The 20,686-nt window shown below is 48.2% G+C and overlaps 1 protein-coding gene across 1 annotated transcript in view; it reads left to right on the top strand.

Moving 5' to 3' along the window:
- Window positions 1-4,262: 4,262 nt before the first annotated feature.
- Window positions 4,263-20,686, top strand: part of clmpb (CXADR like membrane protein b) — a gene marked incomplete at its 3' end in the record, with an annotated part of 75,872 nt that continues 59,448 nt past the window's right edge. Inside the window, exon 1 of the mRNA XM_080006412.1 lies at window positions 4,263-4,507. Within this exon, the coding sequence (XP_079862538.1) occupies window positions 4,474-4,507 (34 nt within the window). The 5' untranslated portion in view covers window positions 4,263-4,473. The remainder of the gene's footprint in view (window positions 4,508-20,686) is intronic.

Here is a 20,686-nt window from a genome sequence, read left to right as displayed (position 1 = left end):
AAACAGGTGTGGACGGGGCCTCAGTGAAGGTTTCAATTCACCGTGAGTTCTGTATCTTTTGATTTTTGATATTTTCACACATGCAAAATTCCGGTCTAAGGTATAGGTCAAAAGAAAACTCTTGAACGTATTTATTTGTTTGTTCATGTGTTCATGGACTTATTTCTTTGTATGTTTTCGCATCTGATGATGAACTTATTTATATTTAAGTAGAGAAAAAATATGACATTTACCTGTATCCCCTATCATTTTTCTGTACAATCAAGGCCAACGTTAAGAAAAAATGAATTTCTTTTAATTTGGTAAATCCTGAAATGGAGCATGTTACAATCCAGTCAGTTACTTTTCCCAACAAAACAATACCTATTGTTTGAAAAAAAAAAATGTATATACATAAAAAAATAAAAGTAATGTATTTAATTTAATTAGAATTTAACTTGATTTTACCCTCATTGTACTCCAACAGATGCATGGCTCTTACTTTTGTTTACTTGTTTACTCTTGTTTTTGAGTGTATTGAGTCATTCATTCACATTTTCGTGTAATTTCATCAGATTATTGTAGTCATCCATTTGCGTTGGATCAAAATGGATTGTTTGTTGGTGCGAGGTGCTAATTTATACTAATTTATACAGTAGATGTAGAGACAAGCAGCATAAAGAGCGCAGAGTCTCTTGATTTCCATCGTTACTCTAATCCTACATCATATCATCGCTTTAGACCGGCTCATAGCAGATGGACCAAAATAATGAGCAACAGATGAATGGATTCATATCATTTGAAAAAGAACAGAGAGGGGAATTTTGAACGTTCACCATGATGAGAAGTTGAGGGAGGTAGAGGTATAGCTTTACTGACCCATAAACATAAACATCCCTTTTGGATCAATACGCCGAGTGGCCCACGCCGAACCTTAAGACGCCGGGCATCAATCTCCCAGGACTGCCCCCCCCCCAACCAACCCCACCCCCTCCTCATTAAATTATAAAGGATCCGCGAGCAGCGAAACACTGACGGGCCGAGGATCCCAGCGGTCGCTAAAAATAGAGAGAGCAAACAAAGAAGAAACAAAAGAGGTCTGCCTTTTCCCCCACATTGTTACTCAAGAATCCTTTTAACTCTCCACTTTCCGTCCTGTCCCCTTGGGGGTCAGAGGAGGAAAGAGGAAGCGGGTGGACCACTGGGGATTCCAACACCACGGCACATGGGTGCCGGATTGTACCATGTAGTGGGGCGGCGGGGCGATTGAGAACATGTCCCCATCACGCACGGTGCTTGTTTCATACCATAACGAAACGGAGTAAAATAAAAGCACTTACTTCTAAAATAAAAACACACTGTTTTGGCACGCCGCTCACAGGCGCCCTATCGCTGACGTGTTAGAGATCCAGGCTATTTATGAAACATTCGGGGCTGAAGCCTCGGACACCCACCCCTAACGACGCCACTGTCGTCAACATTCTATTACCGTAATACCTGAAAGAGAGGGGACAAAAAAATCCCGGTGTCCCCTCTATTCCGGTGCCCCTGCCTGCCCCGGCAAAATGACACGGCCAGGGAGGTACAGCTGTTCCAGCTTACGGGGGATGGATGGACGGATGGATGGATGGATGGACGGATGGAGGGATGGACAGAGGGACGGATGGACGGACGATGATAGAGAAGACAAGGACGCCGCCGCTTTTTTTGTTTCCCCACAAATGGCCGCTCCCTCCTCGCCACCCGGATCCAGGGTGCGTCCCCCAGCTCTCCCATTTAAATTGCAGACCCACTTAAGGTGCATAAGTCACGAGTGCTCGCAGCTAAAATGCAAGCTGTGTTGCGTCTGGAAGTTTGTTAAAAAAATCATAGGCCTTGCACTTAAGAGGATTACATTTTGATGCGGCAAAAAAAAAAAAAAGTCTCAAGACATCACCATCACCACCGCCGCCACCCCCGTCCCCCCAGCAAGGGAATGGGGGCGTCAGCCCTGCGAAAAGGAAATTATTTAACAACAATACATTTGTTCCTCTATGTCATGTGGTTTTCGGCATCACAGAGGAGTGTATGTGTGTGTGCGTGTGTGTGTGTATGTGTGTGTGTGTGTGTGTGTGTGTGTGTGTGAAGTGATGTGATGTGAAACTAATCAGGGAGAAAGAGCCGTTTCCACACTGGTGACTTTTCAGGGCCCATGGTATAAATATCAACCATCTGCGGGGCCATCTGCATTGGGGTGCTATATCATGCACCAAGGCCAAGCTGCCGCACACACAGGACAGGTTGCCATCCGCAGCCGCCACCCGCTCCCGTGCAAGATGGCTGCCCCCGGTGCCGAGCCATTACTCCCCACACCGAATCTACCCCCGCGGTCCAACTGGTGCTGCCATTTTGCTTATGGATTACATTGTGTTGTAAGTGTAAGTGTCTTATTTGATTCAAAGGGATGACCGTAACGGACCCCTTTGTGTTTAGTTTTGGTGAAAAGCCATCCAGTCCATCCGTCCAGTTGCTGTGGACCATTGTTTTAGACCACCCTTCCCTATTTTGAAGTCTACAACCTGCTGGGACTGACCATGGGGGACAGTTGAGCACATGTGCAATAAATGGGTGATTGTGCAATCCATCAATAATATCGTATTATTTTGTTGTTTGTTGTGTTGAGAAAATTGTGGTACAACTGAACTGAGTCTCCTAAAGCTTTTCCTTTGCTGCTCCCAAGAACCCGAATAAATCCTCAAGCCTAATTTTTGGCATTGGTTTTACTTTATACCGTCTATCATGCAACAAGATTCCTGTTTTCTTGCTCGTGCAGTCATCTGTACTTCAATGCGACTTGAATTTGTTCTTTGTTGAGGTGAGATCATGAACCTTTAATTAGACAGTGCAGCAGACGAATAGGAGGAGAACAGAGTCAGAGTGCAGCGATAAATTAAGGAGCCACCACCACCACCACCCAGAACAGAAGAGGTGGAGACAGGAGAGAAGAACACATCACTTCTCTCCATGTCCCTCCTGGAACCATTCAGAGGAATCTAAGAGTGTGTGTGTGTGTGTGTGTTTCTCTCTCTTTGCCTCTCCCTTTATCTCCTCTGAGTGTGTGTGCGTGCGTGCGTGCCTGTGTGTGTGTGTGTGTGTGTGTGTGTGTGTGTGTGTGTACACTTGTAAGGCATTGTTTCAAGCCATCTAGTTATTGGAACGGAAAGAAATGGGGGGCTGGTGCTGAAGAGGCTACTTCAGAGAAGGAGAGAGAGAGGGGGGGGGGGGGGCGGAGCGGAGGGGAGGGGGGTGCTGGTGCCCAGCAATGAGCCCCTGAAGCCCTTTTGTTATTTCTGTAGATTGTTGAGACGGGAAGGAGGGGATTAATGTGCCTCGAGGTCTTAAGAGCAGCCATCAGCAGCCACTCGCATTGTTTGTTTTTTCCAAACTGGGCCGCTCTACCTTTACATATTCTACAACCTGAAAATACTTTCAGAGCAAAGGCAGTTTTGAAAAAAAAAGGCACCTCCCCCGGCTAAATTGATTAGAGAGAAAAGATAGGTAGGGTAAGATGAATCAGATAAGACTTTATCAATCCGTAACAATTAAAACACAGGTGTTACAGCAGAAAAACAGTGCAAGTCAAGAAAGAAATAGAAACAATACATCTAATCCTCAAAATTAACAGGGGGTGGCACTCGGCAAAGTTGAGAGCTCAATATGGGCAGGTGACAGTTATTCTAAAGTAAGTACAATAGTTTATAGCTGAACTAACGTTAAACTTCACAATTATTTTATTTGAGAATGTGCAATGATTACTAATTTGGTCAATAGTGACATGTTTTTCTCCCTAACTTACAGTATAGCCAGATTAGGTTATATTAAATTAGATTATTTATAAATTACACATTAGAATAGATTATACTTTTTTAAGACAATAATAATAATAATAATAATAATAATAATAATAATAATAATAATAATAATAATAATAATAATAATAATACATATGTGTCTTTTTTATGTAAATATATTTTTTAAATACTGAATAAACTGTATATATTTTTTTAAATTATTTACACCATTGGGAGATGCTGGAAGCCCTGTGGAATGCTGCTGCTGCTGGAGAAGTTCAGACTCTAGAGGTCTCCATCTTTCTGCATCCAGCAGCCGCCCTCCTCCTCCTCCTCCTCCTCCTCCTCCTCCTCCTCCTCCCTCCCCGTGTCTGGGTGGAGGAGGAGAGGAGGAACCTGAGACTCCCAGTCCCAGCACCACCACCACCAGCAGCAGCAGCGGCGGCGGCACCAGCGGCGGCAGCAGCAGCGGCAGCAGCGGCAGCAGCAGCAGCAGCAGCACGACACGGCCAGGCACTGCAACTTCCACCCGAGCTGCTGGGATGGAAAGGACGCTACCGGGATAGGATGCTGCATGGAGAAGACTTTCGTCCCCCGTGTCCCTCCCCGGTGCGTGTGAATCCAGTGTGAGCTCCCTGCGTCCGGCTCCGTGCATGGGATCTCCATGATGTCTGCGACGTTGCGCTCTTTGTTTCTGGGTGAGTTCCTCGTTATGATCCGTGTGTCTGGGGGTCGAGCCGCTGATATGCTGTGATGTGGGATTCTTTTTGTTGTTGTTGTTGTTGTTGTTTGTTTGTTTGTTTGTTTTTTGGGGTTTTTTTTTTTTCAGTAGCCGAATTATGTGTCACATTTCCCGTTTCGTTCTGTGCCGTGCCGGTGATCCGTGGACTTTCCGCGTTCATACGTGGACGAGACGCGTCAAAAAGGGCGAAATGCAGTTTAATTTCGAACGCTGACGCATCTGGTGAACACGCGCCAGATGCGAAGTTGCTGGTTCGATCTCCAAGAAACGACGCCGCTCCGATCACGCCTTTTGTCCTCAAAAGGGCAAAAGTTGACTGATTTGAATGTAATGTAACGCAGAGGTAAACCGTGCACGCACGCTTAGAAATGCACAGCACAGGAATGTATTAGAAAGGCTGTGACTTGTAAAAATAACATAAAAAAAAAAACATGTGATGTGATTATGAGCAGAGGTAAAATACATACATACATACATACATACTGCTGATGGGGTTTTAATGTTCAGGTATTATTGATGGTTTGGGGCATCGTCATAGTTTATTGTTGTAAATGTAACTTGGAAACTCCCCTTTGTGTGAGGATAGTAGTGCCTGTATCATCAGTGATGATGATGATGATGATGATGAGGATGATGAGGATGATGATGATGATGATGATGATGGTGGTCGAGTGAGCCCCCTTTGCATACACGGAATCATACGTACTTACCGATAAGCCTTGAGAATATGAATGTGATTCTGGTTATTTGCGAGTTTGGTGTGTTATTGGTTGTGCTTCAAAAAAAACAAGCTTAACAAGCGGGGGAAAAAAAAAAGGCTTTAACAAAATCTCACAGAATATACAGAGTGGGCTGTATTCACAAAAAAACATACAGTGAAAAGGCAATGGCTGGGGCTCAGTACTCTCAGCATGGTTGAAGCAGTTTGCAGTTTGAATATTTCTGTGCAGAACAAATACATGAATTGATAAAAATGTATACAATAATATGGACAAGAATATTTACAAGAAATTGCAGTGTTTTTACAGGGTATTGCAGGTTGCAGTTGTAGAGTTTGTGTGTGTGTGTGTGTGTGTGTGTGTGTGTGTGTGTGTGTGTGTGTGTGTGTGTGTGTGTGTGTGTGTGTGTGTGTGTGTGTGTGTGTGTGTGTGTGTGTGCGCGCGCACGTGTGTGTGTGGTAACATGTTAGCACTATGTTTTACACCAATGTAGTGTTTTCCATGCATACTGTGCATGGTGCTTGAGTGTGATCCCGTGATTTCGTATAGAACTGTGTTACGCGGAGCAGGTTTCTTGGTTGAGCCCAGTTGGTGACCAAAGATGGGGGTCCAACATTTCCTTGTAAAACACTGACAAGTGATCTCAGCCAGAAGGGCCCAATAGGGATTTTTCGAATAATGAATTTTGTTGTGAGTACACCAAACGACACAGTTTATTTTTATTTTGTTTTTCATTTTCCCGTTTAATAATGCAGAGCTAATTAAAATGCATGAGCAGGGTTTTTGATCCCTATGTGGGTAGGCTGCATATAGCATGTATGAGGAACTGGCGGGAGGCATGAGAGAACTTTTCCCTCCCTAATGATGTCATATAGGCTTTATATATGTACAGTATATACAGTATAATGACATATAACATCTTTATGCAGGTCTAATACTGATTAGGATGGTAGCCATGACAACACGACTGACACAAACCTCCTATATGAGCTGTTCTGAGATCTCATATGAGGACACAGTCGTACCACTGATGCACCATAGATACACCATTATTAAATATTCAGCATTCCAAACCTGACAAAACGTTTCTGCATCCAAGGCGTGTGTGCGGCATTTTCTTAGCGCGCGGGCCTATCACTTCATCTCAGCGTTGAGAGATAACAACGTTAAGAGCTGTGAAAACACATAGCGACGTGCGGTGCACAAAGTGACACGATCCGGGCGACAACGGCAGAATAAAGTGTCTAAAACAACTTTAACATTTTCTGCGGTGTTCACTCTCGGTAATGCAGCATCAGCCGACGCGCACCGTACCGCGCTCTGCCTCATCCGTAAAGTGCTTTCATTGTTGCCATGGTGAGATGTTTCCCCGTTTTAACTTCCCCTTTGAGACATGAGCCGGTCCCCGTCACAACCAGGGGTGCACGTCTGAAAAGGGCGCGTAACACCACATGCAGGGAACCGCTTAATTAGGATTGCGGCTGATAATTGGAAGGAAATATTTAACCGGCGGGGACAAATGAAGACGGGTCCAATACAGTTCCCAGGCCAGCTTTTTGGGTTTCTCAGAGTGATGGACGTTGCCTCCCCCCGAAAAGTTACAGCCCCCTGCGCCGACTCTCGATTAACATGGAGGCCCCAGTTAAACAGAGGTGGTGGTTGTTATATTACAAAGGAATCAATGCTTGTTAATAGAGGTTCATTTCCATCCCCCCTTTTTTTTTTTCTCTCTCTCCTTTTTTTTTTTCAAGTTGGCCTCGCCGCCGCACGTCCTGAGACATCCACTAATTTAATATCTGCTGCAGATGTAATATCCACCGTTCGCATCACGAATAAGCGCGGCAATTAATTGCCGCGCAGAGCTCCAGCCGCTCCCCGCTTTGTAATTCCGCCCTGGAAACCGGGGCAAGGTCAGAGAGCGACGTGGAGGAGCCTCACCTCCGAAACAACAAGAGGAACGAAGAAGAGGAGGAGGAGGAGGAGGCCTGGGGATGGATCGCCTCGCCGTCCTTGCGCCTACATTCAATGATTTTGAATGGGTTGGCGTTCAAAAATGGGAAAGAAGGAGAAGTCCAAACGCAGGAGCTCTCGACCGCCACACCTCGGACCGGGGGGCGACGGGACTGTTCCCCAAACCGCTGTCTCGGCATTTAACACCCGCCACCGCCGGAACTCGGCGCTCGCTAACGGAGGCGCGTTGGTGCCGAGATGGAGATAAGGAGGAGAGCGGCAGGCTCCAAACACAGATTCTGTCCCCATTCTATATTTAGCGTGTCTGCCGGGGGAAGGCGGAGGGGTCTCTGAAATGTGGAGATGACAGGAGCCTCCTAAGCCAGAGGTTATGAAGTGACATCTTGATGCGTTTGCCCCTGAATCACACTCCCACACGCACACACACACACACACACACACACACACACACGTGCACGCACACACGCACACACACACATGCACACACGCAGCCGAGCCGCAGACTTCTGACTTCCCCACCAACCCACATACGTCTTGATTATTTGACGTCTCGTTACCATACATTAAGACTCCGGTTTGATTCCCCGTTTTTGGACTCAAAAATTGCCCTCCAGGGTTATCGCGCGCCAGGCGTCTTCTCCGGTTGGAAAATATTGCGTTATTTAAGCGGAGAGAGATGGGGGTGGTGTGGATTTGGCAGATCTACTACGGAGGAGGGACCCCGACAATCATACGATATTTCATGTTTTTTTGGCAGCGGGTTTGGCAGCCTCGCACCTTCATTACGGTTTTGAGTTACCGTACGTCTCGGCCCGTCGTGACTCACGAGGCATTACGTCTGAGATAACTTGGAGAAGACGTATTGATTTAATTACCGGGTCCGTTTAATGCACAGGAATTTGTCTCGGTCACCTTGGCGCGGACATATTTCATTTTTTTCCCCCTGTTTCGGTTTCGGGAGTTACACAACTGTTCGTCCGCTTGGGTTCCAGAAGTGTTATGGAGGATCGTGAGGACGGTGGTTGTAAGGGTGGTTGAAAGGTCATTGCTTTGGTGACCTTTGAGATACCAAAAGTCAAGAGTCAAGAGGTTTATTTGTCACAGACATGCACGGTGATTACGCACAATAAGCCCTATAAGCTCTAAAAATACTGAAATGTGCGTCATCGACGGGAGGCGCTCGCGCAGGCGGCCGCAAGGGGCGGCGCCGCAAGTTAACAGGTCAATTGACAATACAAGCCCCTCCACCGGAGCAACCGAGTACAAGGCTCAAAAGAAGTGCATTGCCCCATGGCTACGAGACCCTCAGGTATAGGTCGCATTTAACCAAGAGCCGCATGGCACACCCAATGACCATCCCTTGAACCTCTAATTTCGTCCTTTTAGAGAAGACAGATTTTCTCCAGAGCAGAATATTAGCCGGGAGGGGGTCAGCTCAGGTGCAGCTCTCGGGACCCGAAAATACCCTCGGTCCAGGGGCAACTGTCTGGACCCTCCAGACAGGTGTGGGGTACGGGAAGTCTTACCGTCCTGACAATGATTGACCCACGCCCTTGTTGGCGCTCGTCTCCGCCGACCGCGCGTGGCCTGGCCGCGACAGTGTTCCGTCCTGAATAACAGACCGTCCTTTTTGTACCGGAGGGATTCCTCATGTTTCATTGATTGTGTTGCTTTTAGCCGGGAGGTCCTGTTCTTCTATTCCGGTCCCCGGGACTGCTACGCTTTGAAATAAGGCAGCTCCAGGTTAAAGTACCTGTTCCGCACACAATTTATTTATCACGCGGCGGCTTCTCCTGCCGGGAATGGCGGCGCGCGTTTTATGATGGCGAAACAAAGTCACCCGACCCGTTCACGTCGGAATGTTTTGGCATTCATCGGGTTTCAAAATCGAATGCTTCTCTTATCAAATGAAGTGTATCACTACTATCAGGTACCCAAACATTTTTGCGGGATTTCGATTCCTATGTACTGTATATATTTTTTTGTTAATCTCTCCCCAGCATCAGAACCAAAAGCAAAAAGTCTTATCTTTCTTTCAGAGAGACTTTTTTTTTTAAAGCTGGGCAGCAAAGTTTTCATTTGAGGAAAAAACAATATCACCCTTAACTTTTGTATTTCAGATTTTAAAAATAAAATTTGTGTTCCAGAAGGTAATGTTTTGTATCTGAAATGCATTAAAATCGATGTATCTATCAATTTGTACCAGTATAAATAAAAAATAAATTATACCCACTCGTCTTTTTGAATCAGTGATGCAAACGATACTCTCGAATCAAATAAATGTTTTAAATGGCAAAAGAGTCGTTTATTTGTTTAATTTGTCCGGGACTCGGGCGCCGCAGCCAGGGGCGGGTATTGGCTCACCGAGTCCGAATATTGATTCACGAACGAAAAGAACAGCAAAGAAAATCCCGTGTCCAACAGAGTCACAGCGACCGAATCAAACAAACAAGGAGTCGGGAAAATCGAACGGTTCCTGGCGAGCGACTCGCCAGGAACCGAATCTCAAAAAAACCAAAAAGGAGTCGAACCCCCTCGTACTATATTGAATGCATCATTGTATAACGCGGGGAGCATGCCGAGACGGGGGCCGCGCCCGTGTAGTGCCGCTGACCTGTAAACCCTGCCTCCTTTCCAACCTTTCGCAGGGGAAATGACTCCCAGATTATTTTGGAACATACGAACAGGAACTGCCTATTTCACTTTACGGCCTAATCTTTGACAGATGTTCTGGGGAGGCTCACATTCATGTTAACCGGAGCCACATGCAGGGGGGGGTTTTGCGCAGGCTGTTGCACCGCACCGCGACTATGGATACAGACCATCACAGACGCAATGAAATTAATGATAAGAATTTTATTCCAAACTTGTGTTGAGTGTTGTCGCCCATGTGACATCTATTGCCATCAAGGCAGATGTCAAAATGATGTCTGAATTAGCAGAGCATGCTCTTCTCATGCGCAATAATTTGTATCTTCCGTTATAGCAGGGACTTCTGCTGACCTGAGACCTGGGTTGGAATTGAATCACGAGGAATTTGGTGATCATCATTTGCGCTGTTTAGTTCATTACAACAATCAAAAACATAGGAAGTGAAGCCCTTTTGATTCTAGGTCGGTACCAGTTCTGCACTTGAGAGCATTACGGCAGCATTTCCCAAAGCAAACAGTCGTGAATGTCAATAAAGCAAATGCAATTAGACCATCCATTTTTTATTATTATCTTTTGTATAAAAACTGAAGGATTTTGCCGCTAGTGAGCATCTGGATTTCAATGAAGCGCCATGGCGTCTTTCGCCCTTTGTGAGACCAACGGGGTGAAAGGAAAGGAAAAAAAAAAACGGGACGATAAACGCTGAGGCTGCCGGGGAGTCGGAGCATGGAATTGTATTCCATCGATTCAAGGCATTGAAGGCGTCGTATTGATGGTAGTTCTGCGCGGCTATCGACGACGGAGGAAATGGAGCTCCAGTCTACCCACGACTGAACGGCCTTGATCCACAAACGCAGAAAAAGCCTCCCCAATAAACACTTCTTCTGAAACCACAGTTTAAAAATGTTTATCAGTCACGGCCTCCAGATGCTATCGTCTGGAGGCTCCACACCCTGTGTATGTGTGTGTGTGTGTGTGTGTGTGTGTGTGTGTGCGTGCGTGTGTGTTTTTTGGTCCTTTCAAGCACTTTATGACTTAGTGCAAACTGGCAGCGCGGAAAGAAGCCAGCACGCTTGTCTCCTCTGTGCGGAACACGCTTTTGATCTATGTTCTGTCTCCGTAAAAGCCAGGTATATCTGTTTTTCCCCCCGCCGCCGCCGTCTCGCCATCCCACTCCGCGACGGAATAAACATCTCGGCGGCCCCAAAATTTCCATCTCTTTGGCTTTTTCACGCGGCTTAGCATAATCCATACATCAATGAACACAAAAGAATGGAAAGTAAATAGTGGATGAAGCGGGCGTCACCCCCCAACACCGGGACACAGCGGGGTGGGGTGTTGTTGGAGCCTCCCTGAGCTGGAAGACGGTTTGACCCCTGTTTACGGGCTTGATCTTCCTCTCGGTTGGGGGCCGCGAAACCGCAACGCCGACAGCGCCACGCCGACACTCCATAGATCGTCGATCTATACATCATTTGTTGTTAATTGTCCCCTGGTGTGCGAGTCATGGGGCGGCTGCTGTCAATCCCCAGCCCATGTGGTCTCCACACCTCAGTGTGCAATCATTGACCGCGGTGTCCAAATATTACCTTGGATCGTCGCAAGACACGATTCATCAAGAGACGGGCGATCGGCGAGGGAACGTGGCGAACAGCCAGACTGTGACTAATAAGAAATTATCCCCATAAATCTCCAGAATAAAAAATCTTTCACGCAGACAGGCACTACCCTGCAACATGTTTCTTTTTCCTTTTTTTTTTAATTTTTTTTTTTTAGTTTTGTCCCGGGTTGGCAGTAATGCGTGAAAAATTGGCTGTTTCGTTTTTTTGTTTTTTTTCCCCCACTCTACATGAAGTTCGCTTGTAATTCAATTCTCTCAATTGATTATGGATAAACAAATGCAAACTCGCGGTGCGAAGGAACGCAGACACACCGGGAAAAACCGGTCGCCTTTCCCCCGTCTCTCTCTTTTGTATTCCATCTGGGACCCGACTGAATGAACTGGGGGGGGAAATGTTCCGCGTCGCTCTGTTTAGACGCCCGCTGTTTCTTTCAATTTGAAACAGTCGATTAGCCCGGCGAGCGGGACACTCCATTAGGTGGTTTTGAACCCGGCGCGCTACGTTGTCTCGCTCCACCACCACCACCGCCACCACCACCAACCCCAACGTGTTAGCACCTTTAATCAGCGGAGGCCCTATGTGTCCCTTAGACATTCATCTTCAGCCCGTTTGGTGATCACTGGGCGCCTGGAAAGATCTGGAGAAGATGGATGGTGTTTGGAGAGGTGGGGGTGGGGGTGGGGTTGGTGGCCATTGATTAGAGTGCTTGAAGACAGAGTGGACACCTGCACTGAACCTGAACACCATGTGGAAGTACCGCCCTGTCGGCGGTCCCCTGTTCCCGATATGGAAGAACAGAGAAGTATTTTGGGTTTGCGTGGCGTCGGTTAAACAGATAAATAAAAGCTTGTCCGTCCATTGTCTTTGGTGACATCCAGTGAGATCACATCCCAACATTATCAATGACCTTCAAAGGTCACAGGGGCCTCGTCTCATTCAGTGGCGGCTCGGCGTGAAGTTTTTGGGGGAAGAAAACGCAATACTTATATCCCGTACTGTCTCGTTTTTTGGGCTCCGTCCGTTGTGTGATGGATGGTTTCATTCTCCAACCACATCCCCGTCCCTTTTCGCCGATCACACCACCGCGATAAACATTGTGAACTGGATGTGAGTGATCAATCGCGCGGTTGTCCGCAGTTCAGTATCGCAGGCCGCGGTGCGACGGATTGACCGAGCGCGGATCCCCCCTCGGAGCCGGCTGAATGGAAGAGGTGCACTCTGGGAAGGGAAGCGCGCCCTTCAACCCGGCGGCGGCTAAAGTGCCCGCGCGGTATGCAGGCGCCCTGGTCACGCCGAGAGTTCAGTCGGTCTATCACACCACGGCGGCTGGAAAAAAGCGTTTATCCCTCCACCCTCCGCCTCCCACCCGCCCCCCTCCACCCACCCACACACCCACCCACCCACCTCCCCTCTCTCGCTCTCTTTTCCCTGCAAAGTGGTCCAGAACAGATGGCTCCACCACCTTTGTTTCTTACGAGTCGTTAGACTTGACTCGATGAAATGGAGCCTTTCCGCTATACTGCCTGTGCAGATGTGTAGCTTAGCAAATTTGTGTGTATGTGTGTGTGTGTGTGCGTGCGTGTGTGTGTGTGCGTGTGTGTGTGGACGGTCGGACCCACAGCGTGAAGTGCCTACTGCGGGACGCGAATATATTCCCCTACAAGGCTTTGTATATGAAGAAACACGTCCGTGACCAGAGTTGGAACAGCGCCACGCCTCCTCACGCTGATGAAAGGTGGAGTGCACTTGGAGCCGGTGCACACGGACGCCCGCGCACAACACGCCGTCTTACACGACGACCATATACCTGACACACACCTACGCACAGTAATGACGCGCATCCCTTGGCGCGTCCCTAGAATAGCGGCGCTCACATCCCGGAGCAGACTCCGTGTTCTTCGGTATTCTTGGACGGAGCTCCCCACTTATTCTTCCACTACTATTACACTTCCCCTCACACCCTTAATGTTCACCATCGTTTCCAGTTAGCGTCTTCCTTTTCTAGGTGTCAAACCGGCTTGTTAAGCCTGGCCCATCACGCGTTCTTCTGTCAGGAGCACACCGACGCTCCGTGCGCTTCCAATCTAGAGACACGCTGGATGTCGGAGCCGGACTCACGACGCCTGTCACGGTTTGACGTTATTGTCCAAACTTTCACGCCGCCTCGGGAATCCGTGCAATTACGGCGGCTAGATAACAATCTGCCATCCGGCGAGGGAGCTGTCGCTTGCTCAAATATTTGCGCCAATAACGCCGCTGTTTGGATTCCAAAAGGAAACCAGACTCTGACCACCATGTCTATTCCAATACACTGAATATGAAGGGTTTTTTATTATTTTTTTTGCAGCAGATGTCGTTTTTTTGGGGTTTTTTTGTGTCTCTTTTTTTTTTTAATTTTAACAGGGGAAATGGAGAGCCTTCGTATTTGGCCTGATTTAATGTTTGTGGTCCAAAGTTGCTGTGGAGGAGGATATAGCAGCGTCTGCAATTTCAAGCTTTTAAAATAATTAAACTTGGCAGAAGGACTCCGCTCTCCAGACAGAGCCAACACCCCCCCCCCCCCCCCCAAAAAAGGAAAAAAAGACAGCAACGGAAATTACCATCAACTGACTGTAAGCCGTGTTGTACTAATAGAGGTTAGCTCATGGAATGCGTAGATAAAATGGAAGCAAATGCATAATCTTGTCACTGCGAAGTGAGAAATAGGGCTCCTGGTCATCGGGCTCCCATTTAAGGGAGGGCGACGCTGTTTACTCTATTAACCTTTCCTCTTGGTTGCACTTTTGACATTGAACAATGTGGAAGAGGCTGGATCCTCGCTGGCCCTTTTGCTAATGAGGCAATTAAGCGCTACCCTGCCTTGGTGGAGCGCGGGGCAGCCGGAGCGAGGCCAGTCATCTGCCGTCTCAGCAAACGCCCGGGATCTCCACCGCACCACCTGCCCAATGCACAACCGGCCTCCTCCGGCGGTGTCGGTTCGCCCCGATGCGGTTCTCGCTCACCCTAACCCTTTAGCACCGCGCTGAGAAAAGAAACCCCGGGGCTCGGTCGGGCCTCATTTGAAAGAAGCAGGGGAGGAAGGGATGCGAGTGCATATGTCTGAACACAGCGAACACAAAGTTAAAGCGAGGCTGGGAGGCGTTCTGTTGTTACACATCTCTTCAAAGTCGTCGGATCTATGTCCTACTTAGCGATGCCGTGTTTCGGATCTCCTGTAGGCTCCCTGGAAAACAACTATTAACCGTTAATCATTAGTCAATACACCATTACTGGCAAAGCCTCTTTAGAAATCTAGCTGAGCAAGCAAGCCATGGGCTCTGAAGAAAGCTAGCAATCAAGACCGTTCTTTTTCAGATAGTACAGTAGATATCGGTTTTGACGACAGCGTGAAATGTCATTCCGGCATCCAAATTTTGCGGCCCTGCAAATTTTTTAATCACGTATATGACAATGCATCGAATGTCGAGGCGTTTCATACGTGCCGCGAAGCGAAAGTAAATCAGATGACGTGAGATAAAGGATGTGATGAGAGCGGTCATAGAGTGTGCTGGTGCAGTATGGATGGTAATTGCTCCTCGCACAGACTCCGCTTTGACAACGCCTCTCACCAGCCCAGAGCGATACCCTCCCCCCTCCCCCCGCCGTTTCGCGGGGAAAGTAGGCCGTCTGTAAACACAGACTTAAATCTTGTGGTCATTGGAGTGCGCAGCGCGGGCGGGTGTAGGATTCTGTCATGGGAAAATTAGATTGTTCGCACTCACGAAACATCTGTTTCGGTGCTGATTCCGCAGACACCCCAGGAAAAACAATTGAGAATCGGCGGCTGTACTGTATCATTTTTTTTTTTTCCCATTTATCGTATGATGGTGGAAGGCGCAAAGCATGGAAGACATCAAAATGGATGATTTGTCATAGGGCGTGGTGCTAGCTGAACTCTGTTAAATGTCTGTCACAAATACTCATTAGAAGATGACTCATTCGTCATCCGTCGACTCCCATAAGCACTCACCCTCCGTGTCGCCAGATCCGATTGACAATTTCCAGCCCAGCCACGGTCTTAAAGCCGTGGCTGGCCCAATGCACCGAACACCGGCCCAAAACATATATAGCCAGAACACCGATTAACGATTAGTGAAGTAAAGCAGGACATCTTCTGAACCCTCCGAAACAATTGTGACGTGCAATGTTAGTGCCAACAACAGTGCCAACCACAGCCGCAACAATAAGTAACAGATGAATTAACACCCCAATGCGACATAATGAATAACTGTAATGTTATGTGGTATGCAAGGGACGTCTCTCGCTCTCTCTCTCATTCTCACACACACACGCACACACGCACGCACACGCACACACACACAGATATCAGATATCAGACCTAACCGTCCACGGCGTTGGTTGACGTGTATCCTGAACGTGTCCCGATTTCCCGGCGTTTCTGCTCATCCTTTACTGCACGTCGCCCAGCCGTGGGCGCCGGTGCGGCCAAACCTCTGGACGCTCGGTACGCGGCGGGAGTCGTGTTTCTTTGTGGCGGCATGCTCTTTCATTTAGTTGTGATCTGATTTTGGTGTGACAAAATTTGCAACGGGGCCTTCAAGTCGTCTCCCGCGAAGGGTTCCAATCCTAGTTCTAAGAGTAGGATTCTAAGAGAGTTCTGGGTCACTCTCCCACTCTTTTCGGTAAAACTTTTTTTGTTTGCCACACTTTGGCATGACGATCAACGTATTTTCCGAGCTCCAATCCAACCGGCTGTAGCCTGGTAGTTTAGGGAAGAGCGGCTGAAACCACATCACCACACCCGATGACAGGCCAAGGCAGCAAATCAAACACGTTGACCAGTGGGCTCTCCTTCACCCCTATAATTACCATTGGGTGCCCATCTCCCGCCCGTAATTAATACAGTGCAATGTTGTTGAATTCAACTGAAACGTCAGCTAAACCTTATGTCTGTTGGTTATGAAGTTTGTAAAAGAAATAAAACAAAACCCACTAGTTATTTCAAAACCAGGCCAAATTATATGTACCCGCCCAATGCTGTTTGCTCCAGCCCAATGTGATCAAAAGTAGCCCAACTGAGCAGAAAACTGCCCAATCGGGCAACACTACTCACCGTGTCAATGCTCGTATTTGCAAAGGATCTATCCATCACACTTATACTTTCATTTTGTAAGTAGCATGTTTGGATGGTGCCATCTGTCTGGATCCTTTGTTTTGTACGCGCTATGCGGAAACTATAGTGTGGTAGCGACAGCTGGCTACAGTGCTACAGACAACATAGGTAGTTATTGTGGACGAGACAGGTTGTGTTGTTGACATGGCACCGATTGTGGTAATTGTAGTTTTTCCTGGGTCACCTCGGATAACTCCACGGAATGGTCCGCCTGCTCAGTCCTGGTCATTCCCAGTTTCCCAATTAATTCTGCGAACCTGCTCCTGTGGAAACTCTGTGTGTGCTTATGGGAGGCTGTTGACTGGAGCTTAGTTCCTCAATAGGCGCAGGTGGCGATACTGATGGTGAAAGATGGTGTTTCATGGTCTCAGCTGTTCGGAAACACCGGCGACGGAAATGACCCGCATGACCCGCTCATACATTATGTCAATTTTGTGCTTGGATATAACCCTTGATGCTTTTGATGGGGGTTCAACGGAAGAAAAAAACAAGCTCTCCACCGCCCTCCATGGTCTGCTCGCCGTCCACTCGGTGGGAGTCGGCCCCACCCTGTCCATCCCCCCCAGCCCTGTTCACCGTCTTTCCCTTCATCCCGTCAGTTATTCTTGCCGCTCCCGACAGACCGAGGGGGAAGGCGCGGCGCGGCGCTGTGCTGCGGTGCAGGAGGCTGCAGCTCCAGGTGAAGGCGTAGCTCTGATCACCGTCCCAGGGGGGAAGCAGAAAAGCCCTGCTTCTCCTTCCCCACCTGCCTTCTGATTACTGCAGAACCAGTGTGTGCTTGCGTGTGTTTCGTGCGTGCGTGTGCGTGTGTGTGTGTGTGTGTGTGCGCGCGCGCGTGTGTGTGTGTGTGTGTAGCATCCTCATGTCTGTACACAAGATGTATCAGTGTAATTTGTGCTTTGCATCCAAGGTTGTGTGCACGTATGCGTACATGCGTGACGCTCGCGTTTTTTGTCACGCCTGTTTGCGTGTGTTTCTGTCTTATCAACACGTTTGGGGTGTGTGTCTGTGTGTGTGTGTGTGTGTGTGTCTGTGTGTGTGTGTGTGGGGGGGGGATTGTTAATGCACGGAAATTGCCTCAAGCTGGTTGTGTTTATTACCAGGCTAATGTTGATTGTTTAAAATGCGGCGATATGCTGCATCTATTTAGAAAAAGAAACACCCCCGCTGCCCAATTAAATCAGAGTGACAGCAATTAGCATGGCCCCCTTCCTCTTAGCCCGGCGAAGGGGCCGCCACGAGTCGCTGCTGCGTCACGTGAAAGGGGGCAGCGTCAGGGCCCAAGTTAATGTGTTTAAGGGATGCACAATTCTAATGAACGATAACGGAAGGCTTACGGCTGCTCAGAGGGGATTAGGGGACATAGCTGTCTGTCTTAAAGCTCAGGCTTAACTATCATACTCCCCCTTTTTTTTTTTCCTTTCCCCGCATCTCTCCTCCCCGGTAATGAATCGTCTATGTTCGCTGACACCAGGCATGAAAGAGAACAACTCACTCAGCGGTGGAACTCATTAGCGGTGGAAAGGTGTACCGAGCCAGAAACCCGGGAGATGTCCGGACAGATTTCCCCCGAAATCCACTCTCACTCTGCGGGTCCGCTCGCCGCGCCTTCATAGGAATGGGGTTCAAGTCGAGATTTAATCCTGATTTGCGGAGAACCGGCTTTCTTCTCATGTTCCCTGGAACGGGCGGGCGTAGTCAAACGGGGCAAAAAAACGATTGTACCTCGCGTATCGCACCGCGTCTTTTCATGGCTTCCCGCCGCGTCCTTTCAAACCGCTTCTGGCTGTGTGATCAGTCCCAGATAAGCTTTGGTTCTGTGAGATGGACGGCTGTAGCGTGGCGAGGGAACGGGGCGAAAGGATCCGGTTACGTGGCGGCCGCAGGACCCGCTGACAAGGTCATCAAGCCAAACTAGCTCATCAACAATTCAGCTGTGGGATTTTTTTTCGCCGAACAAAATGTTACTCATACCCTCCCAGAACCGTACATATTGTACAATCCTCCAACCAGAGATTCACATTCCTTCATTCATTCATTTACCGCACCCTGCCTCTCACACACACACACACGCAAAAACCACACGGGCATGGCCGGCCACACATCGTACTGTCATCCGAGACCCATTTCCTTTCCACCGCATTTATGCGCTGTAACCGTCTCGCTAATGGCGTCTTCACGAGGAGGCTCTTTCCTTCTCTCGTCAGAGGAAAAATGTATCGCCCGTTGCGCATTCTTGTGCATTTGTGTCACCGTTAATTACGATCCCTTACCACAGGACCGGGGCGGACGTGGCGGCCTGTGACTCGGCGTGCCGCTTCCCCTCACGCCGAGGCTAAACCGCGGACGGACGGGTCTCAGCTTGCCTTTTCTGAAGTTACGTCGATAGCCCTGTCGCCGGGCCCAGAGCGCTGGATTACAGTGTATTAGGATACCTTTTCATTGACGTGCTAGTTAGCCGCATTATGTGCTCGGTCTGGTTACCGTACCGTGGGGCCTTTGGGGGAAAATCATAATGCAATGGCTCCAGCGTTTTTATTATTTTTTTGATTATTAATAAAAGTTATTTTGGTCGAAGCGTGGAACCATATTCTGGCGACCTAGCGCCTCATGCTCTGGCGTCTCATACGTTCCGCCCTCGTCCTGCTATTGTCTTCCCCCTTGCCGGGCCACGCTCGGCTCCCGACAGCGTAGCTAATCAGGGTCTGCAATTGATTTTGTGGAGCGTAGAGTGGTGGTCATAGGGGGGAGAAAAGGCGTTTAACCCGTCCTGTCTTGTGGGCGTGACATTTTGAGGTATTGCGGCGCACGTTATCATCCGTACAGATTAGCACGGACGGCCCTCCTCGGGTTGTGAAAGCCCCCGCCATTATTTTGCCCATTGATTTTTTTTCTCCCCTTCACCCATGCTGGTCGAGCGCCGGTCAACGTAAATCTGTTATTTATTTATTACTCTGGTCAAGTTATTTATCCATGTATTATTATATGGTCGGAGGGCGAGAGAAGCAAAACGAATCCCAATCCCAGCAAGCTGCCTCTGTGTTGCCATTGTTTGCCTACACAGGATTGGAAGGCAATAGAATCATGAATGATGTTTTGGTAGACTGACCGGCGGGGTCATTAATCCTAATATTTAGACTGTATCCACCATGCACTCCTTGCCGGGGCTCGACTACAAGTAATCATGGTCCCTCGCACCCCTCGTCTACCACTGGCGCAGAAGCTCAGTCCATCAATCTAAGGGGAAGGGAGGGGACCATTTGTTTTCCATCCCACCCCACGGTGTAAGGCTTTTACATGTCGCCCCGCTCCCGCCGTCCTGAGGGAATATGTTTATGGGCCCTTTTTCTTGACGTCCTCCGGCCCACCCCTCCCTCCCCCGTTATGAGACAAGGGGTCCTCCCGGACAGAATTGCTTTCCACCCCAGGGTCGTGATGGATGGCCACTCAGCGTCATGTGCCTTGCTCACTAGAAGACGCCCATATTTCTCTCATCAGATCCCACCGTAGGCCCGCATCTGCATCCACACGCTGCCGGGGCTGCTCCATACTCATGCAGCTTTTTGGATTCATGGGAATCTCTCAAAATCTATTAAGTCTGTGGTATATGGGGGTCAAATCACAAATACTGCTGGAGTACTCGGGGTATATACAATGTATGAGGCTTTTTGACCTTGCTCGAAAATTTCCATAGGAGGATAAGCGGCTAATTAATTATGGGATTATTGACCCCTCCATAATTTTACATGCATCGAATTAATGATTTATTATCCAAGATAACGTCAGTAAATAAAGTTAAATTCTATAAATTAAGATAAATCGTAGGTTTTAATACATTTCCAATACATACTTCAACCCAAAGGTAAATAACGACCAATCACATTAATGAGTCAATGCAATTTGCGTCTTTCAAGTGGATGGACATCAGAGGTTATAAGGGCTTATCAGAGGTTTTGTTAGCAGCTACTCAGCAAATACATAGCCAATCTCATTTGAGA

Source organism: Zeus faber (assembly GCF_960531495.2).
Source record: "Zeus faber genome assembly, chromosome: 9".
NCBI classification, from domain to species: Eukaryota; Metazoa; Chordata; class Actinopteri; order Zeiformes; family Zeidae; genus Zeus; species Zeus faber.
Note: the sequence above shows the minus strand (reverse complement) of the source record. Positions and strands in the feature narration are given on the sequence as shown.